We start from the raw sequence: 20,555 nt of genomic DNA, 5'->3' as shown, positions 1-20,555 counted from the left end.
TAGCCATGGCTCCACAAACCTTCCTCATCGTCCTCCTCACAGTCGTCTCGTTGTTCGCCGTAGCCGTGGTAGTAGCCGTCGGCCAGCCCTACACCCCGTGGGGGCACTACTGCTCGACCACGAGCAACTACACCTGGGCCAGCCAGTACCAGATAAACCTCGTCAATGATCTCATGGGGGACCTCTGGAAGCGCGCCATCACCAACCGGGGCTTCTACAACGACATGGCTGGCGAGGCGCCCGACAAGGTGTTCGGCCTCACCATGTGCTACGCTGACCGCAACTGGACCGAGTGCCAGAGTTGCCTCAAGGCCGCGGCTGCTGGGGTGCAGCAGGCGTGCCCTTACAGCCGGGAGATGAAGGCTTGTTACGACGCCTGCGTCCTCCGTTACTCAGACGTGTCCTTCTTCTCCGTCGCAGACCTTGAAACTCCATTCCAAGTGTTGACCACCGACTCCTTCGTCACCGACATGATCGGCATGAACGGTGCGCGAAAGACGCTGCTGAGCCGACTCATGGAGGAGGCCGCTGGCTCCTCGTTGCTGCTGGCGAACGGGCACTACCAGTACACGGACTCGCAGGGCAGTCTGCAGATAGTGTACGGGCTAGCGCAGTGCACCAGGGACCTCAACGCCAGCGAGTGCACCAGGTGCCTCACGAACTTAATCGCATTGCAGACGACAAATCAGCCTAACAACACCTACGGCACCATCAAGGGCTACAGCTGCTATGTGGCGTACAAGATAGGGGAAGACCTCGGCATCACCATTCCGCCTGCAGCAGCAGAGCCACCGCTGCCGCCGCCCACTACGAATACGCAGCCACCGTCTACTCCACCGCCTCCCTCAGGCCGTCAGGTAGCGCTGGTGGCGGGCGTCTCAATCGGTTCCTTGACCTTCGTCATCTTCGTTGGCCTCTCAGTAAGGTTCCTGCTGCGCCGCCGCAGGCAAAAGGCAAGAGAGCATGAGCTAGATGTGTTTGAGGACGAGCCGTTGGAAGAAGAGTTCAAGAACGGGGCAGGGCCCAGGAGATTCCGCTACAACGACCTGGCAGTCGCCACCAAATTCTTCTCCGACGGGGAGAAGCTCGGCGAAGGAGGCTTCGGGTCGGTGTACCGCGGGTACTTGAAGGATATGAACCTTCACGTCGCCATAAAAAAGGTGTCCAAGAGCTCCAAGCAGGGGAGGAAGGAGTACGCTTCCGAGGTGAAGATCATAAGCCGTCTGAGGCATCGGAATCTCGTGCAGCTCATCGGCTGGTGCCATGGCGGCGGCGAGCTCTTGCTTGTCTACGAGCTCATGCCCAATGGAAGCCTTGACACTCATATCCACAACCAGAACAACATACTGTCATGGCCGCTCAGGTACTACACTACTCCCGTGCTCTGTTTTCTACCTGATCTGCCATCGTCCCTTGCTTCAATTTACAGCGATAAGTACTGTGTTTAGGCATGAAATCGTGCTCGGAATCGGTTCTGCACTTCTGTACCTACATCAGGACTGGGAGCAGTGCGTTCTGCACCGCGATATCAAGCCAAGCAACGTTATGATTGACGCGTCCTTCAACGCCAAGCTCGGCGACTTCGGGCTTGCGAGGCTCGTCGACCACGAACGGGAGTCACACACCACGGCGCTCGCCGGAACGATGGGGTACATGGACCCAGAGTGCATGGTCACCGGAACGGCCAGCACTACATCCGACGTCTTCAGCTTCGGCGTCGTCGTCCTCGAAATTGCGTGCGGCCGGCGGCCAATCGTGGTGGTACAAGACACCGAAGAATACGCCACCATGCACCTGGTGCAATGGGTCTGGGAATTTTACGGCCGTGGGTTGATCCTTGACGCCGCGGACGCGAGGTTGAACGGCGAATTCGACAGTGAAGAGATGGAGCGCGTGATGGTCACCGCTCTCTGGTGCGCGCACCCTGATCGTGCCATGAGGCCCTCCATCAGGCAGGCGGTCAACGTGCTGCGGCTCGAGGCGCCATTGCCGAGCCTCCCTGCGAGGATGCCCATCGCGACGTTCATGCCACCGGTCGATCGCTTCCTGTCTGGATCTGGGGGCGTGACCGGCAGCAGCGGCAGCGCAGGCACCACACGGTCAAGCATCGCGACGGAGGCTTCGTCCTTATTGAGATGAAAAGTGTACAGGAATTAAAAACGTTGATTATTTCTGGTATGGGTTTTGAGATAATGGAAAGATTTCTAGTATAGTAGTTTATTTGTTTTAAACATTTATCACTCGTTAAAACTATTTTCGTCACGTTGGATGCATCAATACTATCTATTAACAGTGACGGAATCGATGAGTTCTCAAGACCCTATTACTGTAGCTACTGTATCAGTGGGACCTGTGTATGTATATGTATATATTATATGTATATATATATGTGTATATTTTTCTTTACATGTATATATTATATGTATATATATGTATATATATTTGTAATTTTCTTTTTTTTAGAAATTCTAGAAAAATATCGAAATGAATATTAGTTATATTAATAAATCGGTTGAAACAATCTAAAATGCAAAGAAAAATATTAAAACTCAAAAAATATGAAACAATTTTTTTAGTTAGTATTACTTTCACCTACATGTTAAAACTATGTGCATGCATAAAAGTACTATTATTTTCTCTATAATTAATTGAATATGTTTAACATTAATAATTTTATAAATAAATATTAAAATGTATAAAATTTGTGAACCTAATTTTTTTAGTCTTTTTTTATCGTGCTCTAAACAGTAAAATAAAAACGGACGCGACATAGATCTGCCAATCAAATTAGTTATTATTGGTATAAGATAAATCGTGCAATCCATCCCTATGACAAGTCTTTACGACCATGAGCCCCACTAACAAGTCAAGTTAGCGTGGCCAGGAAACTTTTGCTGCGACTGCGAGAGAGATTTTTCGGCGAGCATGGAGGAGAATTTTGATGACCACAATCATACAAGAAACGTGTGCTACTTGGGAGCTTAGGGCCGAAGAAATGATAGTGCTATATATCTTTGCTACATAACCCGGAGGAAGGCTTAAGAAAATTTGTCAGGTGCTACGAGCTAGTAACCATCAAGACCCTTGAAGTGTTGAGTAACGAGCTTGGGAAAGCGAGGAAGAACAGCACGACCGAAGTCCCAGCACTACTTGGCACATGGTGTTTGAGTTAATCTTGTTTTTTCTAGGATTATTCTTAGCATACACGGAGTCCATGTAAAAAATCAAAGCAGTGTTCTAGTAGGACTTTAATACGTATAGAGTTGGAGTAGTAATCTGAGTTGAAATATGACTGAATCAGAATAGGATTTAGAGTCTAAGTATTCGGCCTATATACTACGAAGAGGATGAGCATCCTATAATATGTCGTGAGAAAAAAGTTATGTTTGTGAGTTGTAACGTATGCATGTGTAAAATATAAAGTATAAGCTGATGTTGAGAAAAAATTCCATGTTCTTTTGTGTTGGGTGTATTGTGTTCTTCGTGATTGTTTGATTAGTGAAAAGTCCACACAGCACTCCCATACGTCACAACCAGCAAGCGCGCAGCACCACCGCATGCAGTTGGACACGCACCACAGGCGATGTCGTTCCCGACTCCCGACTCCCGAGCGCTTCTGGCCGGCGTTCCTGCCCCTCCTTGCTCGGCATGCTTCTCGAGGCCGGGAACAGTGGTGTCGCCTCTTGTAGGAGTGCTCGAGCGAATTCGTGCACTTCGGCTACTCTTCCGTCAAAATACAGGTACGTACGAAGCAGCCTCGTCGCTGAGCCTTTTGGGATGTGACAAACCACACAATATAGAATCTGCAGGTGTTACCCGATGGTTGTTGGTGGTATTGCAGAAAAGAAAACTTAGGTTTAGATCGAAAGAAAAAAAGCTCGAAGGTACAGTAATGAAAAGTAACATAAATTGCTCTCATATGGTTCTTAACAGCTAGCCCCAGAACAACTAAGGTTCTACTCCCTAATTGTTCTTTAGTAATTTACTATAGCTTCCTGGATAGAGCTGCTGAACAAGTGCTTAAACACTGAAAAAGGAAATAGGCCCCTGACACGAGACTAGCAACGCAAAAGAACAATAGGGCAAGAAACCAAAGTTATTGAACCATCAAGACATACTGCTCTTCCATACATCAATCAAATATGTTATGCCTGAATCATAGATATCAGCAGCATATGTCCAGGAGCACAATGCAACTAGGCAGTAAACTGAAAACTACATAATCCCAAAATCGGTATACAAGAACCTATCAGATAGAATCAAAGTACAATAACCAGTTACTGCCAATGCCATTCAGCAAACAGAGAGCTATACAAGATCTCATCTATTGTACTCAACTAGCTAGTACAATTTCAATGCACATAATCATCCCGGAGCATTAAGAATCATGCATCCATATTGTTCAGAGTAAAAGGGAGATAAAAACTCACAAAGAGACTCGTTGGAACGAGCTTACAATCGAGGCAAGACACGGCTCAATTGACACTAGATACAAGACATGCAACAGGCCAACACTAGAGGAGCATAAGATACAAGTGCCCGGCATCATACAGAGAAGCATCACACAGTGGGCCTGGCATCACACAGAGGAGCATCACACAAAGAAGAATAAAGACCACAGCTCAGCTGGAGCACTGGCTACGACGGCTCGGCCGGGCATCACATGAAGAAGAAGACTCACGTGGGATAACAAACAGGGCCCCTCTGGGATGGCAGTGGCGAGGTGGATGGCAGCATGTGAAGGAAGGCAACGGCGTCAGCTCCTGGTCCTTTGGGACGGCGGTGGCGAGGTAAACGGCGATGAGCAGAGAAAGGCGACGGCGCCGGGTGCTTGGAGGCGGCTCGGGGACGATGGAGGAGGCGCGTGGTGGAGGGCGGAGGGCGGCGGGGACTAGAGGGCGGTGGCGAACCATAGCGTGGGCGAGCGGGAATAACTTAGGCAAAATGACACGGAAGAGGTCGTGCGGGAACCCAGACTATATATATATATAATAAGATAATAGGTGACAAATGAAGAATCTCATCTGTCACCTATGATAACCACCCGTCACCTATAAGAAGTTATAGGTGACGGGTTACAATATTAACCCGTCACTTATGACTTATAATAGGTGATGGGTGAATGTAGTAAAAGGTGATGGGTTACATTCGTAACCTGTCACTGATTAATTATAATAAATGACAGGTTAACAGGATCATCTCTCACCTATTAATTAATATTACAAATTCAAATAACTTGAAACCTAAAATTTAAATTTAAAATTAATATTACAAATTTTATATTAATATTACAAATTCAAATAACTTCAAACCTAAAATTGAAATTTGACATTAATATTACGTATTATGTATATATAAATTCAAATTTAACATTAATATTACAAATTCAAATAACTTCAAACCTAACATTCAAATTTGACATTCATATTACATATATATATATATAAATATATATTCAAACTTGACATTAATATTAAAAGTTTACATTAATATAATCATGTGACTTCATCATGGCCAAATTCATTTTCAGCTCTTTCACCGAAACAAGCCTTGCGATGTTGGACGAGTAACCGGAGGGAACTTTCACACTATGCAAGAACTCGTATAATTCTTTTTTCTCCTTCTTGGAGAGAGTGATAACTGCAAGGGGTAGGTGTTTTCCTTTGTCCATATCGTGTGCATGGAGCTCTGGCCTTAAACCCATTTCTTCAAGGTCAGCCTGTGCGTTCTCATGATCCTTTTCTTTTCCCTTCATTTGGAGCAATATACCAATTAGACTCTAGCAGATATTCTTCTTTATATGCATGTTGTTGATAGAGTGACGAACATCTAGTTTTTTCTAATACTTTAGCTCGAATAGTATTAATTTCTAGTTCCACATTCCTTTTTGTTCGTCATCCTTGGAGGAACGTTTTTGCTACCAAGGACAACATTAATATTCTTAACCTGATTGTGGACATCTTCCCCCCTAAAATGCCTTGTAGGTAGCGCTCTGTCCCTTGTGCTATCGATTTGCTTGTCCATGTGTTTGGTACGAGTGCTTCCTGGGAAGGAAACATCGATGCCGCATGTACACTATTTTCTTTGAGTTGTTCAACCTCAAACTACATGTGTCATCTAAGCAATAGGGGCAAGCTTCACATTTTCTTTTGCTCTGACCTGACAAGTTATGAAGTGTTGCTAGATTATTGATGGTGACGAACAACATTGTATGCAAGGTAAAGTATTCTTGCTTGTACTGATCCCAAAACTCGACGCCTTCTGACCAGAGTTTGTTAAGATCATCGACTAAAGGCTTAAGGTATACATAGATATCATTGCCAGGTTGTTTCGGTCCTGATATCAAGATTGACAACATAATGTATTTCCACTTTTCACAAAGCTAGGCTGGAAGGTTGTAGATTGACAATACGACATGCCAGGTGCTATGTGAGGTACTTATATTACCAAATGGATTAATGCCATCTGTGCTCATAGCGAACCTAATATTTTTTAATTCTTCAGCGAACCAACAAAGTATGGAGTTAATGATTCACCACTGAGCACCATCGGGTGCCGTATCACTCCGTCATTCTTACGACCCTCCTTATACCAGCACACCAATTGAGCCTCCTTTCTGTTAGCAAATAATTGCTTCAAACGGGAAATTACAGGAAAATACCACACCACCTTCCTAGGAGACTCTTTATTTTTCTTTCCTCCATTCCCGTCAACACCATCATTTCTACGCTTATATCGACGGGTTTCACAAACATGGCATTGATCTAGCTCTGCATACTCTCTAAGAAATAAGATACAATCCTGTTTACATGCATGTATTTTTCTATTTCCAGTCCTAAAGGACAAATTATCTTTTTCACGTCGTAGACACCCACGGGCACCAAGTTTCCCTACGGTAGCAAGTCCCTTAGCAGATCCAGCAATGCTTCAAAACTCTTGTCAGTCCAACCATGGGTTGCCTTCAGTTGTAGAAGCCTTAGGTTCCTAAATATCCGTGTATACTTCCCCTTAGAGTTGGGATAAAGGGGTGTCTTGGAATCCCACACAAATTCCTGGAATTTATCAAACTCACCATTATTGTACTCGTCATGCCGTTGACATCCCGCACCATCTGGTCCACATTCTACACAAAATCTTCTAGATCATTACCATTGAAACCAAATATGTTCTCATCCTTGAGATCATGATCAATATCACTGGGTTTTAGTCGTTAATCCACACTGTAGGTATGGAGGCCCCGATCCATCTCTCCTTCGTTAAGACCTTCCTCGCCATGTTTGTTCCAAAATGTATAATTCTCTTTAAATCCACGTATGATCAAGTATGCATGAACATTGTCTAGTTTCAGAAACTTCTTATTATTCCTGCAATCGTGACATGGACAATACATAATCGTTTTGCCATAATCTTTTATATCCGCCAAAGCAGCACTAACTAAATACTTCACTCCGCTCAGGTACTCCGGACAAGTCCGGGTCTCAAAGTATATCCAACTTCTGTCTGCCATCTACAATGTAAAAATATTCATGCTTCATTAACAATTACCTTAATTGCATGATTAAGCATGTGATTAAAAATTCTATACAATAACACTAGATCTGTGGCATCTTGCGGTAGATCGGGCAAACCAAATATCAAATCTAATATAAATACCACTTACTTGTACTAAGATTTTGGATAAAGATGCAAAATGGCCGACTGAAACTCAAAGCACAACAAATCTACTAAATAAGGATTAGAGAAGGAAGAAACAGGGAGATGCAAACCTTGAAAGACCTAGCACCAATTTAAACTTCAAATCAATAAAATATTAGAGGGTCTAGCGGAACCGAAAAAATCGCCATAGCTGGGGGCGCAGTACTGTTGAGTAATTGTTGGGCGCGTAGTATCCGGTCAGATCTAATAACAGATTTAAGTCATAAGTGACGGGTCATAAGAGCACTTGTCACTTATGACTAGTGATAAGTGATCGGTCACTTATGACTGGTACAGGGAGACCCATCATTTACGAACAGGTCATAAATGACGGGTCATAACTACACCCGTTACTTATAACTGGTGCAAGGAGACTCATTACTTATGATCATGTCATAAGTGACGGGTGTAGTTATGACCCGTCACTTATAACTGGTGCAGGAAGATCCGCTTATGATAAAGTCATAAGTGACGGATGTAGTTAGAACCTATCACTAATGTGATAAGTGACATATAATATTATGATCTATCACTGATGACCTCGTATCAGTGGCGGATCAAGATTCGATTCTGATCCGAAACTTTATAAGTGACGGGTCGTATAATGATCTATCACTGAATCGTGTCTAACCCATATTGATGAGGTTCCTCCGCCAGACAAGCGGTCAACGTGCGGCGGCTCGAGGCCCCCATAGCCAAGCCTCCTTGCGAAGATGCCCATTGCGACGTTCATGCCACCGGTCGATCGCTTCTTGTCTTAATCTGGGGGTTGACCGGCAGCAGTAGCGATGCAGGCACCACTTGTTCAAGGAATATTTAACTTTTTGCCACTCTACCGGAGTGACAATTACTTGTTGAGGATGACACGGCAGCGTGGAAAAAAAAAATCAAATAGACCCTCGTTCAAGCATTGGTACGGAGGCTTCTTCTTTGTTGAGATGACATTTGTACGGAGCGAGATAAAATAATGTTGATTATTTCTGGTGTGTATCACACTTCTTATATACGAATATTTGCACTCTGTAAAGCGGTTTGTTTCTTTTGAACATTCTATTACTCGTTAAAATTATTTCCGTGTTGCATGAATTCCTCGCATAAGAAAAATGTTGATCCCGATTGTGACTTAACGTAAGTACGTCATCACGACTATGCGCCTCACATGCTAGTCAAGTAAGCGTGACCTGGCAACTTTTGCTGCGGGAGATTTTTTTCGTGTTGCTTGAAGGACAATTTTGATGGACCTGGTTAACGTCTGCACATGCAGAATTTTATGTTTTAGCATGTACATCTATATTTGAAATAAAATACCCACAACTTTCCTTTTTAGAGACTCTCCCTGCTCCGCCCACCGCGCCCCTGTCAAGGACCTCCAGGCAAACGATCCCTCCGATGACTCTCCAGTGAGCAAGCCCCAACGCAGTCAAAGCATGTAAAGCACATGCGGTGATCATTTTCGGATAGAAGAAATGCACTTAATAAACAAAACTCATCATAAGAAAACTAGTTGTTCATCTCAATCTACCTATGCACATTGAAAATAATAAGAAAGTCATCTTCATTTAGAAAGCTAATTAAAACAATTTGTTAAAGCAATTTATAACAATTTAAAGACAAATCAGTGGTGCTCCTCATGAACAGAAAAATCTCAAAGGAAAGCTAAAATGCAAATCAGTGTGATAATTGGATCCGAACAGATGGATGCACCATTACTTCAACCAACCATGGTCCATCTCAATCTACCTCTGCACATCCAAAAGAATATGCAAATCATCGTCATTCAAAAAAGGAATTAAAAATAATTCTGAGAGCAAGTTAAGAACTATGTAAAGGCAAAATTAGTGGTGCTCCTATTGAACAAAAATATCAGTAGAAATATATAAGCAAATCTGTACAATCTGAGAAGCAAATTATTGAATACATGCAAGCAAATCTAGTGAGAAGCATTTGATCAGGAGAACAAAGGAACACTTCTACTGTTCTGCAAAATCGCTAAAAAAAATTAGAAGCAATTTATTACATTTCCCCTGGCACATCTACACAATTCGATAGGCAATTTGGAAACTCACCCCTTCACGCCCCATCGATCAAGCCCCACCGACCAACGCCATGCTTAGCTTGGCTGCACCATCGGGCTTGTGCGCTCTCCTCATTTCAATGAGTTGGATCCCAATCTAATATCACCATGCTCGCCTAGGCCATTCCTACCTTGAACCCTCACAAAGGATCTCAATTTGGGCAGCGTCCAATCTCATGTTTGACAAAATAGAGCCCACAATCTGCCACCGCTGAGCTCTCCTAAGTTGTCCCCGCCTTAACCGCCACTCGAAGGAGCTTGGCCTTGACAACGAGGAACCGATTCCAAGCGGAGGAGCTCGATCCTGACAGCGACGAGCTTAGATCTGACGAGAAGAAGAAATCCCCATCTAAGAGAGGGGAAAAATGTAGGGGATGGATGGGAGGGAGGGAGAGGAATGAGAGGAGGGCACCTGTGGAGAGATCTGCCCTTGGGAAGAGGTTGCAGCGGTGATGGATGGGAGGGATCATTGCTACCGGGAGAGCGAGCGAGTAGGCCGATGTGCGAGAGCGTGTGTGCGCGTGACATGTGAGATTTTGATGGAAACGAATGCAGTACAGTGGGACTCATATAGATGATGCTTGTGTCTGTTGTTGCCTGGTGAAGCAGCGTGCGGGATGCATGATTAACGCCCGCACGGCCGTAATTTAGTCTTTACCATTTTGATGACCATACACAAAACGTGTTCAGGACTACTATTTGTGCTACCTAACGCGGAGGAGGCTCAGCATAATTTCTCAGGAAGAATGGTCAGCTCCGGGACACCGGGTCATGGTTTAGGCGGGAGTTGAAGGCAGGGGCGCAGAGCTGATTGGGCTTTCTCCGTCCCTCCCGAGAATTTTTTATTTATATATTTTTATTTTTCAATATTTATAAAAATACACACTTATTTTAAAATATTATATATCTAACTTACCATCGTCCGTTAGAAATGCGATAGGAAGAATATTGAAAAATAGATATGCATTTTTGCAAATATTTAAAATATTACATATCTAACGTAGTCTTGGATGTGGAATATTTTAAATAGATATGTATTTTTGCAAATATTGAAAAATAAAATATATAAATAAAAAAGCTTTGCCTCCCGAGCCCCGGTTGCCGGCCTTCATCCCCTTCTCATGGCTCTGCAACTTGAGCGAATCCCTGCACGTCTGCTGCTCTTCCGTCAAAATACCGAGTATTTAGCAGCCTCGTGTCACGACAACTACCTCGGCGGTGACTACATCGAGCGGGAAGGGAACTCGGGTCAGAAAGGAAGGAACGATATGGAGGCTCAAAGAGCGGGATCCCAGGCCCGGAAGCCCACATTGCTATACCTGGGCCAAGTGAAATGGCGATGGAAGTATTTAGGCAAGGCTGGTCGGAGAGCGAAGGGTGTCAAGAAACTAGATGACTCTCTCCTGTACAAACTCTACCAACTTCGCTATGAAATCGAGTGAGAACCTGTCGTGATAAAGAGGGTTGCTACATCTGGCACCAGAGCCATTTTGACCCTGGCGGAGCCACCCGATTACTTGGCTTGGCCGCAATATCACACACGGGAGCAGCAGAAGGTGATGGAGATGGAGCAAGAGGTGGCGGAGATTGCGAAGGCGCTGGAGGATCTGAAGGCGTCGAACTCGGTCAACCTGAAGACCATGGAGGAGTTGGGACAGTGAAGATGCTTACGGGGTGGGAACCAGAAGTGGAGGCGCTCGTGGATGATCTACGGAACGAGGTGAAGGATCTACGCATTGGTGTAAAAGGGGGTGCTGCCATTGACAATTTTCCACCGCTACTTCCGGTGCCACTCCATCTGAAGAGGTTGGATGATCCGCATCTAGCATGAGAGAGCAGTCATCCTAGGCCAAGAGGCCATGACATGGACAGCTACAACCAGGGGGATGAATTTGGCGAATTTTTTTCCCCAATTCTACCTCCGGTCAAGGGTATGCCTCAATCCTCTGATGCTTTGCATAGTTCTTATTCATGTGAGTCTCCATCGCGTTGTTCAGGGTGTTACCACACTGCACTACCACGTCTAGATTTCTCTCCGTTCAATTGCGATGGGCCAAAGTCCTAGAAGATCAAGTCTGAATCCTATTTTAGAATCTTTCGTATCTCCCTAGAATCGTGGGTTAATCTCGCCACTATTCATTTCACGTGTAGTGCAGAGCTGTGGCTCTAGACTACTTACTTTTCGAACCATTTGTCAGATTGGGAACAGTTCACATCCGCGGTAACTGAGTGGTTTGACCGGGATGAATTTCAACAAACTCTGTGACACTCTTATGCACAAACCTCTAGTGTGGTAGAATATTCAGAGCGTTTTGACACTCTTATGCACAACTTGCTCATGCATCATGCATCTCGGGAGCCAATGTTCTATATCACTCAGTTCTTAGATGGCCTACGCAATGACATTCGCACTGCTATCATTTTGAATCGACCCCAAACACTTGATATTGTGGTGTCTATGGCATGTTTGCAGGAGGAAGTGTTGGAGGCAAATCAGTGTCATTATCATTGTACAGAGCCATCGACTGGATCGCGATGACCTCCGCGCTTGGCGTTGCCGCTGCCGCAGCCACTGGGAGGCAGGTTGAGAAGTGGACCCATGGATAAGCCGGAGGATAGTATTAGAATAATTCTAGCTGCTGTTGAGTTGTAATTCTCTCCTTCTTTTTCGTTCTTTCTGTTTTAGAGTTTGTTAGTTTGAGCCGCTTCGTCCGGCAGCAGAATAAGCGCGTGAGTGATCATGTAAGTGGAGTCCGAGGTGTGCGCGCCGCGTTCAGGAGCGTGGGATGGCACGTTGTGGCAATGTACGATGGCGCGCAAAGCCAGGGCCGTTTGGCCGAGTCTTTAGGATTGTAATCAGCTACTTATATTCAGTAAAGTGTCAGAAAAGCTGGACGTCGTTACACAGCACAAAATCTCTGTTTTCTGAGTTCTTCCAGTTCTTGCGAAACTTCTTACATTTGGCATCAGAGCTGAGTTAGTGATCCTGCGCACGCCATGTCCGCTCCCACGCACCACGCTCGCATATCACGCACGCCACCACGCCGCCGTTTCCGTGCTTCCCTCTCGCCGCGGCGCGGCCGCGACGGCCGCCCGCAAGTCGTCGAACGCGTCATCCGCGAGGCGACGACAAGCAACGTCGTGTACCCGACGCTCACCCGCACCAACTACCACGACTGGGCTCTGGTAATGCGGGTCAATTTGCAGGCTCAAGGGTTGTGGGCGGCGGTGGAACCTGAGGAGGAAGACGTCGTCGACTACCGCGCCGATCGGCAGGCCCTCGCCGCGATTCTGCGCGCCGTGCCGGCGGAAATGCTCTCCTCCCTGGCGGTGAAGGAGACGGCGCAAGAAGCGTGGGACGCCATCAAGGTCCGACGCATTGGCGTGCAGCGCGTTCGGGAGGCGAATGCCCAGCAGCTGCGACGCGAGTTCGGAGAGATCGCGTTCAAGGATAAGGAGACGGTGGACGACTTCTCGATGCGCATCGGCGGCCTCGCCAACACACTCCGCACTCTAGGTGATCCCATCACTGAAGCCGAAGTAGTTAAAAAGATGTTGCAGGTCGCCCCCGAGCCCATCTCGCAAGTTGCGATCGCGATTGAGACGCTACTCGACGTCGACGCGCTCTCTCTCGAGGAAGTTACCGGGCGGCTGCGGAATGCAGAACAACGCAAGGTGTCTAAGACTGCTGCGGTGGCAACGCGCATCGACAGCAGTGGCCAGCTCCTTTTCACGGAAGAGGAGTGGCTGGCCAAGTTCCGCAAGGCTGCCGCGATCCAAGGCGACGGACACAGCAGGAGCTCCTCCTCAGGCGGCAGTGGCGGACGCCGGGGAAGGGGACGAAGCAAGAAAGAAGGTGGGCCGTCCAAGGAGGCACAGCCCAAGACAGGAAATGACTCTGGGAGAATTCAAGGGTCGTGCCACAACTGCGGCAAAAAGGGACACTGGGCCAAAGACTGCCGCAGCAAGCCAAAGGCACACCAGGCCCACTTGGCCCAGGAAGACGATGAGGAGCCCACTCTGCTCATGGCTCAAACGGAGCTGGCTCCCGCCAGTTCTGCTCCCGCGGGCGCGGTCACGCGCACGCCGCCGCACTCGTCACCGGCGGTGGCTAGGAAGGTTGATCTCGTGGAGGCGAAGGTGCACGCTCAGCTGGATGACAAGAAAGATCGCGACAGCCGCAGCTGGATCCTCGACACCGGCGCCACGAACCACATGACCGGCGCGAAGGGGGCGTTCGCGGAGCTCGACACAGGCGTCACCGGAACAGTCCGGTTCGGCGACGGCTCGGTGGTGCAGATTGAAGGACGCGGTACCATCTTGTTTGCATGCAGATCTGGCGAACATCGAGCCCTGACTGGAGTCTATTTCATTCCGCGGCTCACGGCGAACATCGTGAGTCTCGGACAGCTGGACGAGGCCGGAAGCAAGGTGCTGATCCATGGTGGCGTGTTGCGGATTTGGGATCCTCAACGCCGCCTTCTCGTTCGTGTGCGTCGCTCCGCCAGCCGACTCTACTCCATCAAGCTCAACGTAGATCGCCCAGTATGCCTTGCTGCACACAGCTCTGAGCTGGCATGGCAGTGGCATGCGCGGTTCGGCCATCTCAATTTTCAAGCCTTGAGGAAGCTGGCGAAGGAGAAGCTCGTGCGCGGGCTGCCGTTGCTGGACCAGGTGGACAGAATCTGCGACGGCTGCCTCGTCGGTAAGCAGCGGCGCTCCCCGTTCCCTAAGCAGGCGGAGTACCGGGCCAAGGAACTGTTGGATCTGGTCCATGGCGATCTGTGTGGGCCGATCGAGCCGGTGACGCCGGCAGGAAATCGGTACTTTCTTCTTCTAGTGGATGATGCGAGTAGATACATGTGGTTGTCTCTCATCAGGACTAAGGGCGAAGCAGAAACTGCAATCAAACGCGTCCAGGCGAGAGCAGAGATGGAGTCTGGGCGCAAGCTACGCGCGCTCCGCACCGACCGTGGCGGGGAATTCACGTCGAGTGAGTTTGCCGCGTACTGCTCCGACACCGGCGTCCTCCGCCAGCTGACGGCGCCCTACTCCCCACAGCAGAATGGGGTGGTGGAGCGCCGCAACCAGACGATAATTGCCGCAGCACGGAGCATGATGAAGGCCAAGCGGATGCCGGGACAGTTTTGGGGAGAAGCTGTGACTACCGCCGTCTATCTCCTAAACCGTTCGCCGACGAAGTCCCTCGACAGCAAGACGCCTTACGAGGCGTGGCGCGGCACGCAGCCGTCTGTTCACCACCTCCGCACATTCGGCTGTGTGGGGTATGTGAGGAACACACGCCCAAACCTGAAGAAACTCGAGGATAGAAGCACTCCGATGGTGTTCCTCGGGTATGAGCCGGGGTCGAAGGCGTACCGCCTGTTTGATCCGGTTGGGGACCGCGTTCACGTGTCACGGGATGTCGTGTTTGATGAAGAGGCGATCTGGAGCTGGGAGGCTGGTGATCAAACTGGAGTTGTCGAGCCGGAGCCGTTCGTTGTCGAACACGAACATGTGGTGAGCACCACGCTCAGTACCAGTACCAGGAACCTGAGAGAAGATGCACCAATGACGCTGCCCACGCCACCCTCACCTCGTGCTCCGTCGTCGCCAGCACCGACCCCTGTGCCACTCGAGCTCGCCACACCACCAACACACGATGACAACCTTGACGCCGACGAAGATGATGATGCGGTGCCTCGATACCGCACTCTCGACAATGTCCTCGGTGCAGCTACGCCGCCGGGATTCGCAGCGCGTGTTCTGGTGGAACACGAGCTTCATGCCACCAGCGCCGAGGAGCCAAACTCCTTGGCAGAGGCGATGGCAGATGCTGATTGGCGCGGCGCGATGGAGGAGGAGCTGGCGTCGATTCGGGAGAATGACACTTGGTCGATCTCTGACCTCCCACCCGGCCAGCGTGCGATTGGTGTGAAATGGGTGTATAAGCTCAAGCGCGACGAACAGGGCAATGTCGTGCGACACAAAGCAAGGCTTGTCGCTAAGGGGTACGTCCAGCGACAGGGGGTGGATTTTGAGGAGGTGTTCGCCCCTGTTGCGAGACTGGAGTCCGTTCGCTTGCTGCTCGCCGTCGCGGCGCACTACGGATGGCAAGTTCACCATATGGACGTGAAATCGGCCTTCCTCAACGGCGATCTCCAAGAAGTGGTGTATGTGGCTCAACCGCCGGGGTTCGTCGACGACAACCAGAAGGGAAAGGTGTTAAGGCTGCACAAAGCTTTGTACGGGCTTCGTCAAGCTCCTCGAGCATGGAATGCGAAGTTGGATTGCTCTCTATTGTCACTTGGATTCAAGCGCAGTGAGTCTGAGCATGGTGTTTACACGCGCGTTGTAGAAGGACGCCGCCTGATTGTGGGGGTGTATGTCGACGATCTCATCATCACAGGAGATCGAGCCGGCGACATTGCCGGACTCAAGCTGGAAATGAAGAAGATGTTCAAGATGAGTGACTTGGGGGCATTGCGGTATTATCTCGGGATCGAGGTGACACAGAGCAAAGAAGGGATTTTTCTCGCTCAACCTGCATATGCAAGGAAAATCTTGGAGAAGGCAGGGCTTCTGGGATGCAATGCAGCTCAAACTCCAATGGAAGTGCGTCTGAAATTGAGTAAGGTCTCTGATTCACCACTTGTAGATGCGACTGAATTTCGAAGTTTAGTTGGAAGCCTGCGTTACTTGGTGAACACACGTCCTGATCTCGCATACTCAGTGGGGTATGTCAGTCGCTTCATGGAATCACCCAGAGAAGAACATCTTGCAGCTGTTCGACGCATTTTGCGCTATATAGCTGGCACACAGGATTGGGGAGTTAGATATTCAGCAGCTACCTCAAACACACAGCCCTGCCTGATTGGATACAGTGACAGCGATCTTGCAGGCGACACTGATGATCGTAAGAGCACATCTGGGACGATCTTCTTCATCAATGGTGGTCCAGTTACTTGGCAATCCTCGAAGCAGAAAGTGGTGGCGTTATCTTCGTGTGAGGCTGAGTATATCGCGGCAGCATCAGCTGCTTGTCAGGCTGTGTGGTTAACTCGGTTGCTTACTGATGTTCTGGGAAGCAGTGTTGCAGCACCGAGTTTACTAGTGGACAATCAGTCCACAATTTCACTTGTCAAGAATCCCGTACACCACGACCGGAGCAAGCACATCGATGTAAAATTCCATTATATCCGAGAGTGTGCGGAGAAGAAATTGATTGACATCGTGTTCGTGGGAACTGCAGAGCAGCTTGGTGATATATTTACCAAGTCTCTGGGAAAAATCAGGTTTCATGAATTGCGTTCGAAGATTGGAGTTCTGAAGATCACTGATGGCAGCAAGACTTAGGGGGTGATTTATTAGAATAATTCTAGCTGCTGTTGAGTTGTAATTCTCTCCTTCTTTTTCGTTCTTTCTGTTTTAGAGTTTGTTAGTTTGAGCCGCTTCGTCCGGCAGCAGAATAAGCGCGTGAGTGATCATGTAAGTGGAGTCCGAGGTGTGCGCGCCGCGTTCAGGAGCGTGGGATGGCACGTTGTGGCAATGTACGATGGCGCGCAAAGCCAGGGCCGTTTGGCCGAGTCTTTAGGATTGTAATCAGCTACTTATATTCAGTAAAGTGTCAGAAAAGCTGGACGTCGTTACACAGCACAAAATCTCTGTTTTCTGAGTTCTTCCAGTTCTTGCGAAACTTCTTACAGATAGAAGGGGTGTTGATGCAGCGCGTAGCAAAGGTGCAGATGATCGTTTGGCCTCGCTTCGGGCATATTGCAAAGCGTGGGGTCTCTGTTATCGATGCCGAGAAATTTGGTCTCCCGATCACAAGTGTGCAGCCACCGTGCAGTTGCAAGTTGTGGAAGAACACTTGGATTGTCTCAACCTGCGCAACCAATTCGAATCCACAAGGGAGGAATCATTGATGGAAGATAACCCTAATACTGATACATTGATGACAATTTCTAAAAAAGCAGTAAGTGGTCAAGACACACCGAACACATTATGGCTTCCAGGCAATGTTCAGAAAAGGGATGTGTTAGTGTTGGTGGATTCGGGGAGTTCCCACTGTTTTATCAGTGAACATCTAGCAGCTAAGTTGGAGGGAGTGATTTTCACACAACAACCAGTTCGTGTTAAGATTGCAGATGGGGGGATTTTATTCTGTGACCGAGAGATCCAGGATTGTCGATGGTGGATACAAGGGCATCCATTTTGCTGCACTCTGAAGGTGTTACCATTGGGTTGCTATGAGGTAATTCTTGGTATGGATTGGCTCGAACAGAATATCCCTATTAATGTGCATTAGGGTGCCAAGACTATGTCTTTTGAACATCATGGAAACAGATCACTTTATATGGTGTCATACCTCTCTTATCAGATTGCGTGATGATATCAGCGGACAAATTGCGCAGCTGGTCTGCTCGGAGCATGATTCAGACAGTTATCCAATTGTGCCGGATGGAGAGCAGTACTGAAGAACTGGAATTACCTGATGAAATTCAGAAGTTGATCACTTCATTTGCCCATCTATTTGTTGAGCCAAAGGGCCTTCCTCCATCCAGACCTTTTGATCACACCATTCCTTTAGTGCCGGGTGCCAAGCCGGTTAACTTATGGCCATATCGATACAACCCAGTGTAGAAAGATGAAATTGAGAAGCAGGTCTCTGAAATGTTACAACAAGGCATGATCCAACGCATTACCAGCCCTTATCGCCCGTGTTGTTGGTTCAGAAGGATGGTACCTAGCATTTTTACGTGTTACCTCCATCTCAACGCTATGACAGTCAAGAATCGATATACGTTGCCGATTATTGATGAACTGCTCGATGAGTTAGTGGGCGCCAGTTGGTTTACTAGCTTGGACCTCCATGCACGGTACCATCAAATACTCATGGTTTCATTAGATGAAGGTTAAACAACTTTCAAAACCCACTGTGGCCATTATGAATTCCGAGTAATGCCCTATGGATTAACAGGTGCATCAGCAACCTTCCAGAGTGTGATGAACACTGTTCTTAGTCCTTTTCCACGAAAGGGTGTTTTAGTGTTTATAGATGATATTTTGGTGTACACATGTACTTTTGGCAGAACATGTCCACATGCTTCAGCAGATGTTTCAGATTTTGGACAAACACAAACTGAGAATTAAAAGATCCAAATTTGCTTTTGCCAGAAGATAGCTCAGTTATTTGGGACATATCATTAGTGTAGCTGGTGTGGCAGCAGATGCTAAGAGCATTTTAGCAGTGCAACAGTGGCCAATACCATCTTCAGTAAAAGAGGTCAAAGGTTTCTTAGGGTTAGCAGGCTATTATAGAAAGTTTGTGTGCAACTTTGGATTGTTGAGTCGTCCTTTAACCGATCTGCTAAAGAAGAAGGCCATATTTTGCTGGACACAAGTGGAGGAAGAGGCTTTCAGAACTCTCAAGCACGCATTGGTGTCTGCACCTGTCCTAGCCTTGCTGGATTTTGCCAAAATATTCATTGTCAAGACAGATGCTTCAGAGAAAGGGATCGGTGCAGTCCTAATGCAAGATGATCATCATGTGGCTTATCTAAGTAAGGGATTGGGACCTAAACACCAGCAACTCTCCACATATGAGAAAGAATGCTTGGCCATTTGATGGCAGTGGAACATTGGAGGGCATATTTACAAAATGCAGAGTTTATCACCTGCACTGATCAAAGAAGTTTAATCCATTTACAAGGCCAGAGGCTTACAACACCATGGCAGTAGAAGGCAATGATCAAATTACAAGGTTTGCAATATTGAATTGTCTAAAAAAGGGTACAGACAACTCTGCAGCTGACACCTTGTCGCATTGTATGATAATTACTGTTCCTAAACTGACAGCAATCTCCTCAGTACCAAATTGTATCAATGATATTGTGAATGGCTATAAGAATGGCACAAGCATGTCGGGTTTTGTGGGCTATATAGTCTAGCCTCTATTCCTCTGCCTTTTTCGTGGTGCTACTCACAATGCATAATGAGGCTATAGGGTAGGGACCTATTTATAGACTCAACTTCCAGGTGCTACATCTGTTTCAAGATAAACCGTTAGACTCTTGAACCATATCACCAACCACGATCAGATATGCCAGTTTTGTGAGTCTACAATATACTAGTCCCAATCACACATATGTGAGTCATGTGCCATGATCATGAGATTAAGGCTATGTTTGTTTCCTACTTCTGGTTTTGCTTCTGCTACTGGTAGAAGCCAGAAGCCAGAAGTCAGAACAAACGGGGTTCTGGAGAAGTGGCTTCTGGAGAAGCCAGAAGTCTGCTTCTGAAGAAAATAAACTAAAGCTGAGAAGCTCGCTGAGATACGCTTTTCTGAGAAGCAATGTGCTGAGAAGCTAAAACTTTGTTGTAGAAGCCAACAACCTATTTCCAAAAGCAGCTTTTCAGACAAGCCAAAAGCACAGCTTTTCAGAAAATCTCAAAAGCAGAAGCTCAAACAAACATACCCTAATCCCAATATGATCATGTGAGCCAACAGCCTGTAGAGCTGATCATACAAAGCAAACCCAGTTATTCCACCTTGTGCTGTACCCGGGCTAAAACATGTACGTATATATAAATTTCACTAGAGTATATCTCAATCGATTCCTCTATTGTATTCCAGCATAGTCGTACTCGGCACCTCAAGTATTAATTCCTCCAGTTAAATTCTGCATCAAATATTCCCCGTCACATACAAGAATTAAATAAATATTTCCACATTGAGTTGAATAGACAAAGACCAAAATATACATAACTACGAATAAATGTTGAA

At 47.3% G+C, this 20,555-nt stretch overlaps 1 protein-coding gene across 1 annotated transcript; it reads left to right on the top strand.

The window, feature by feature from the left end:
- Positions 1-2,412, top strand: LOC133906310 (L-type lectin-domain containing receptor kinase IX.1-like). The gene is made up of 2 exons (XM_062348178.1): positions 1-1,363; positions 1,449-2,412. The coding sequence occupies exons 1-2, from the start codon at positions 6-8 to the stop codon at positions 2,137-2,139; spliced, it is 2,049 nt and encodes a 682-aa protein (XP_062204162.1). The 5' UTR covers positions 1-5; the 3' UTR covers positions 2,140-2,412.
- Positions 2,413-20,555: the final 18,143 nt, after the last annotated feature.

This window comes from Phragmites australis, chromosome 23 (genome assembly GCF_958298935.1).
Source record: "Phragmites australis chromosome 23, lpPhrAust1.1, whole genome shotgun sequence".
Lineage (NCBI taxonomy): Eukaryota > Viridiplantae > Streptophyta > Magnoliopsida > Poales > Poaceae > Phragmites > Phragmites australis.
This window is presented reverse-complemented; position numbering and strand designations above follow the sequence as displayed.

Bases quoted from the DNA above. Each gene is read 5' to 3' on its own strand.
- LOC133906310 (XM_062348178.1), top strand. From the start codon at position 6: ATGGCTCCACAAACCTTCCTCATCGTCCTCCTCACAGTCGTCTCGTTG. The intron at 1,364-1,448 runs GTACTACACTAC...TACTGTGTTTAG, and splicing joins ATACTGTCATGGCCGCTCAG to GCATGAAATCGTGCTCGGAA.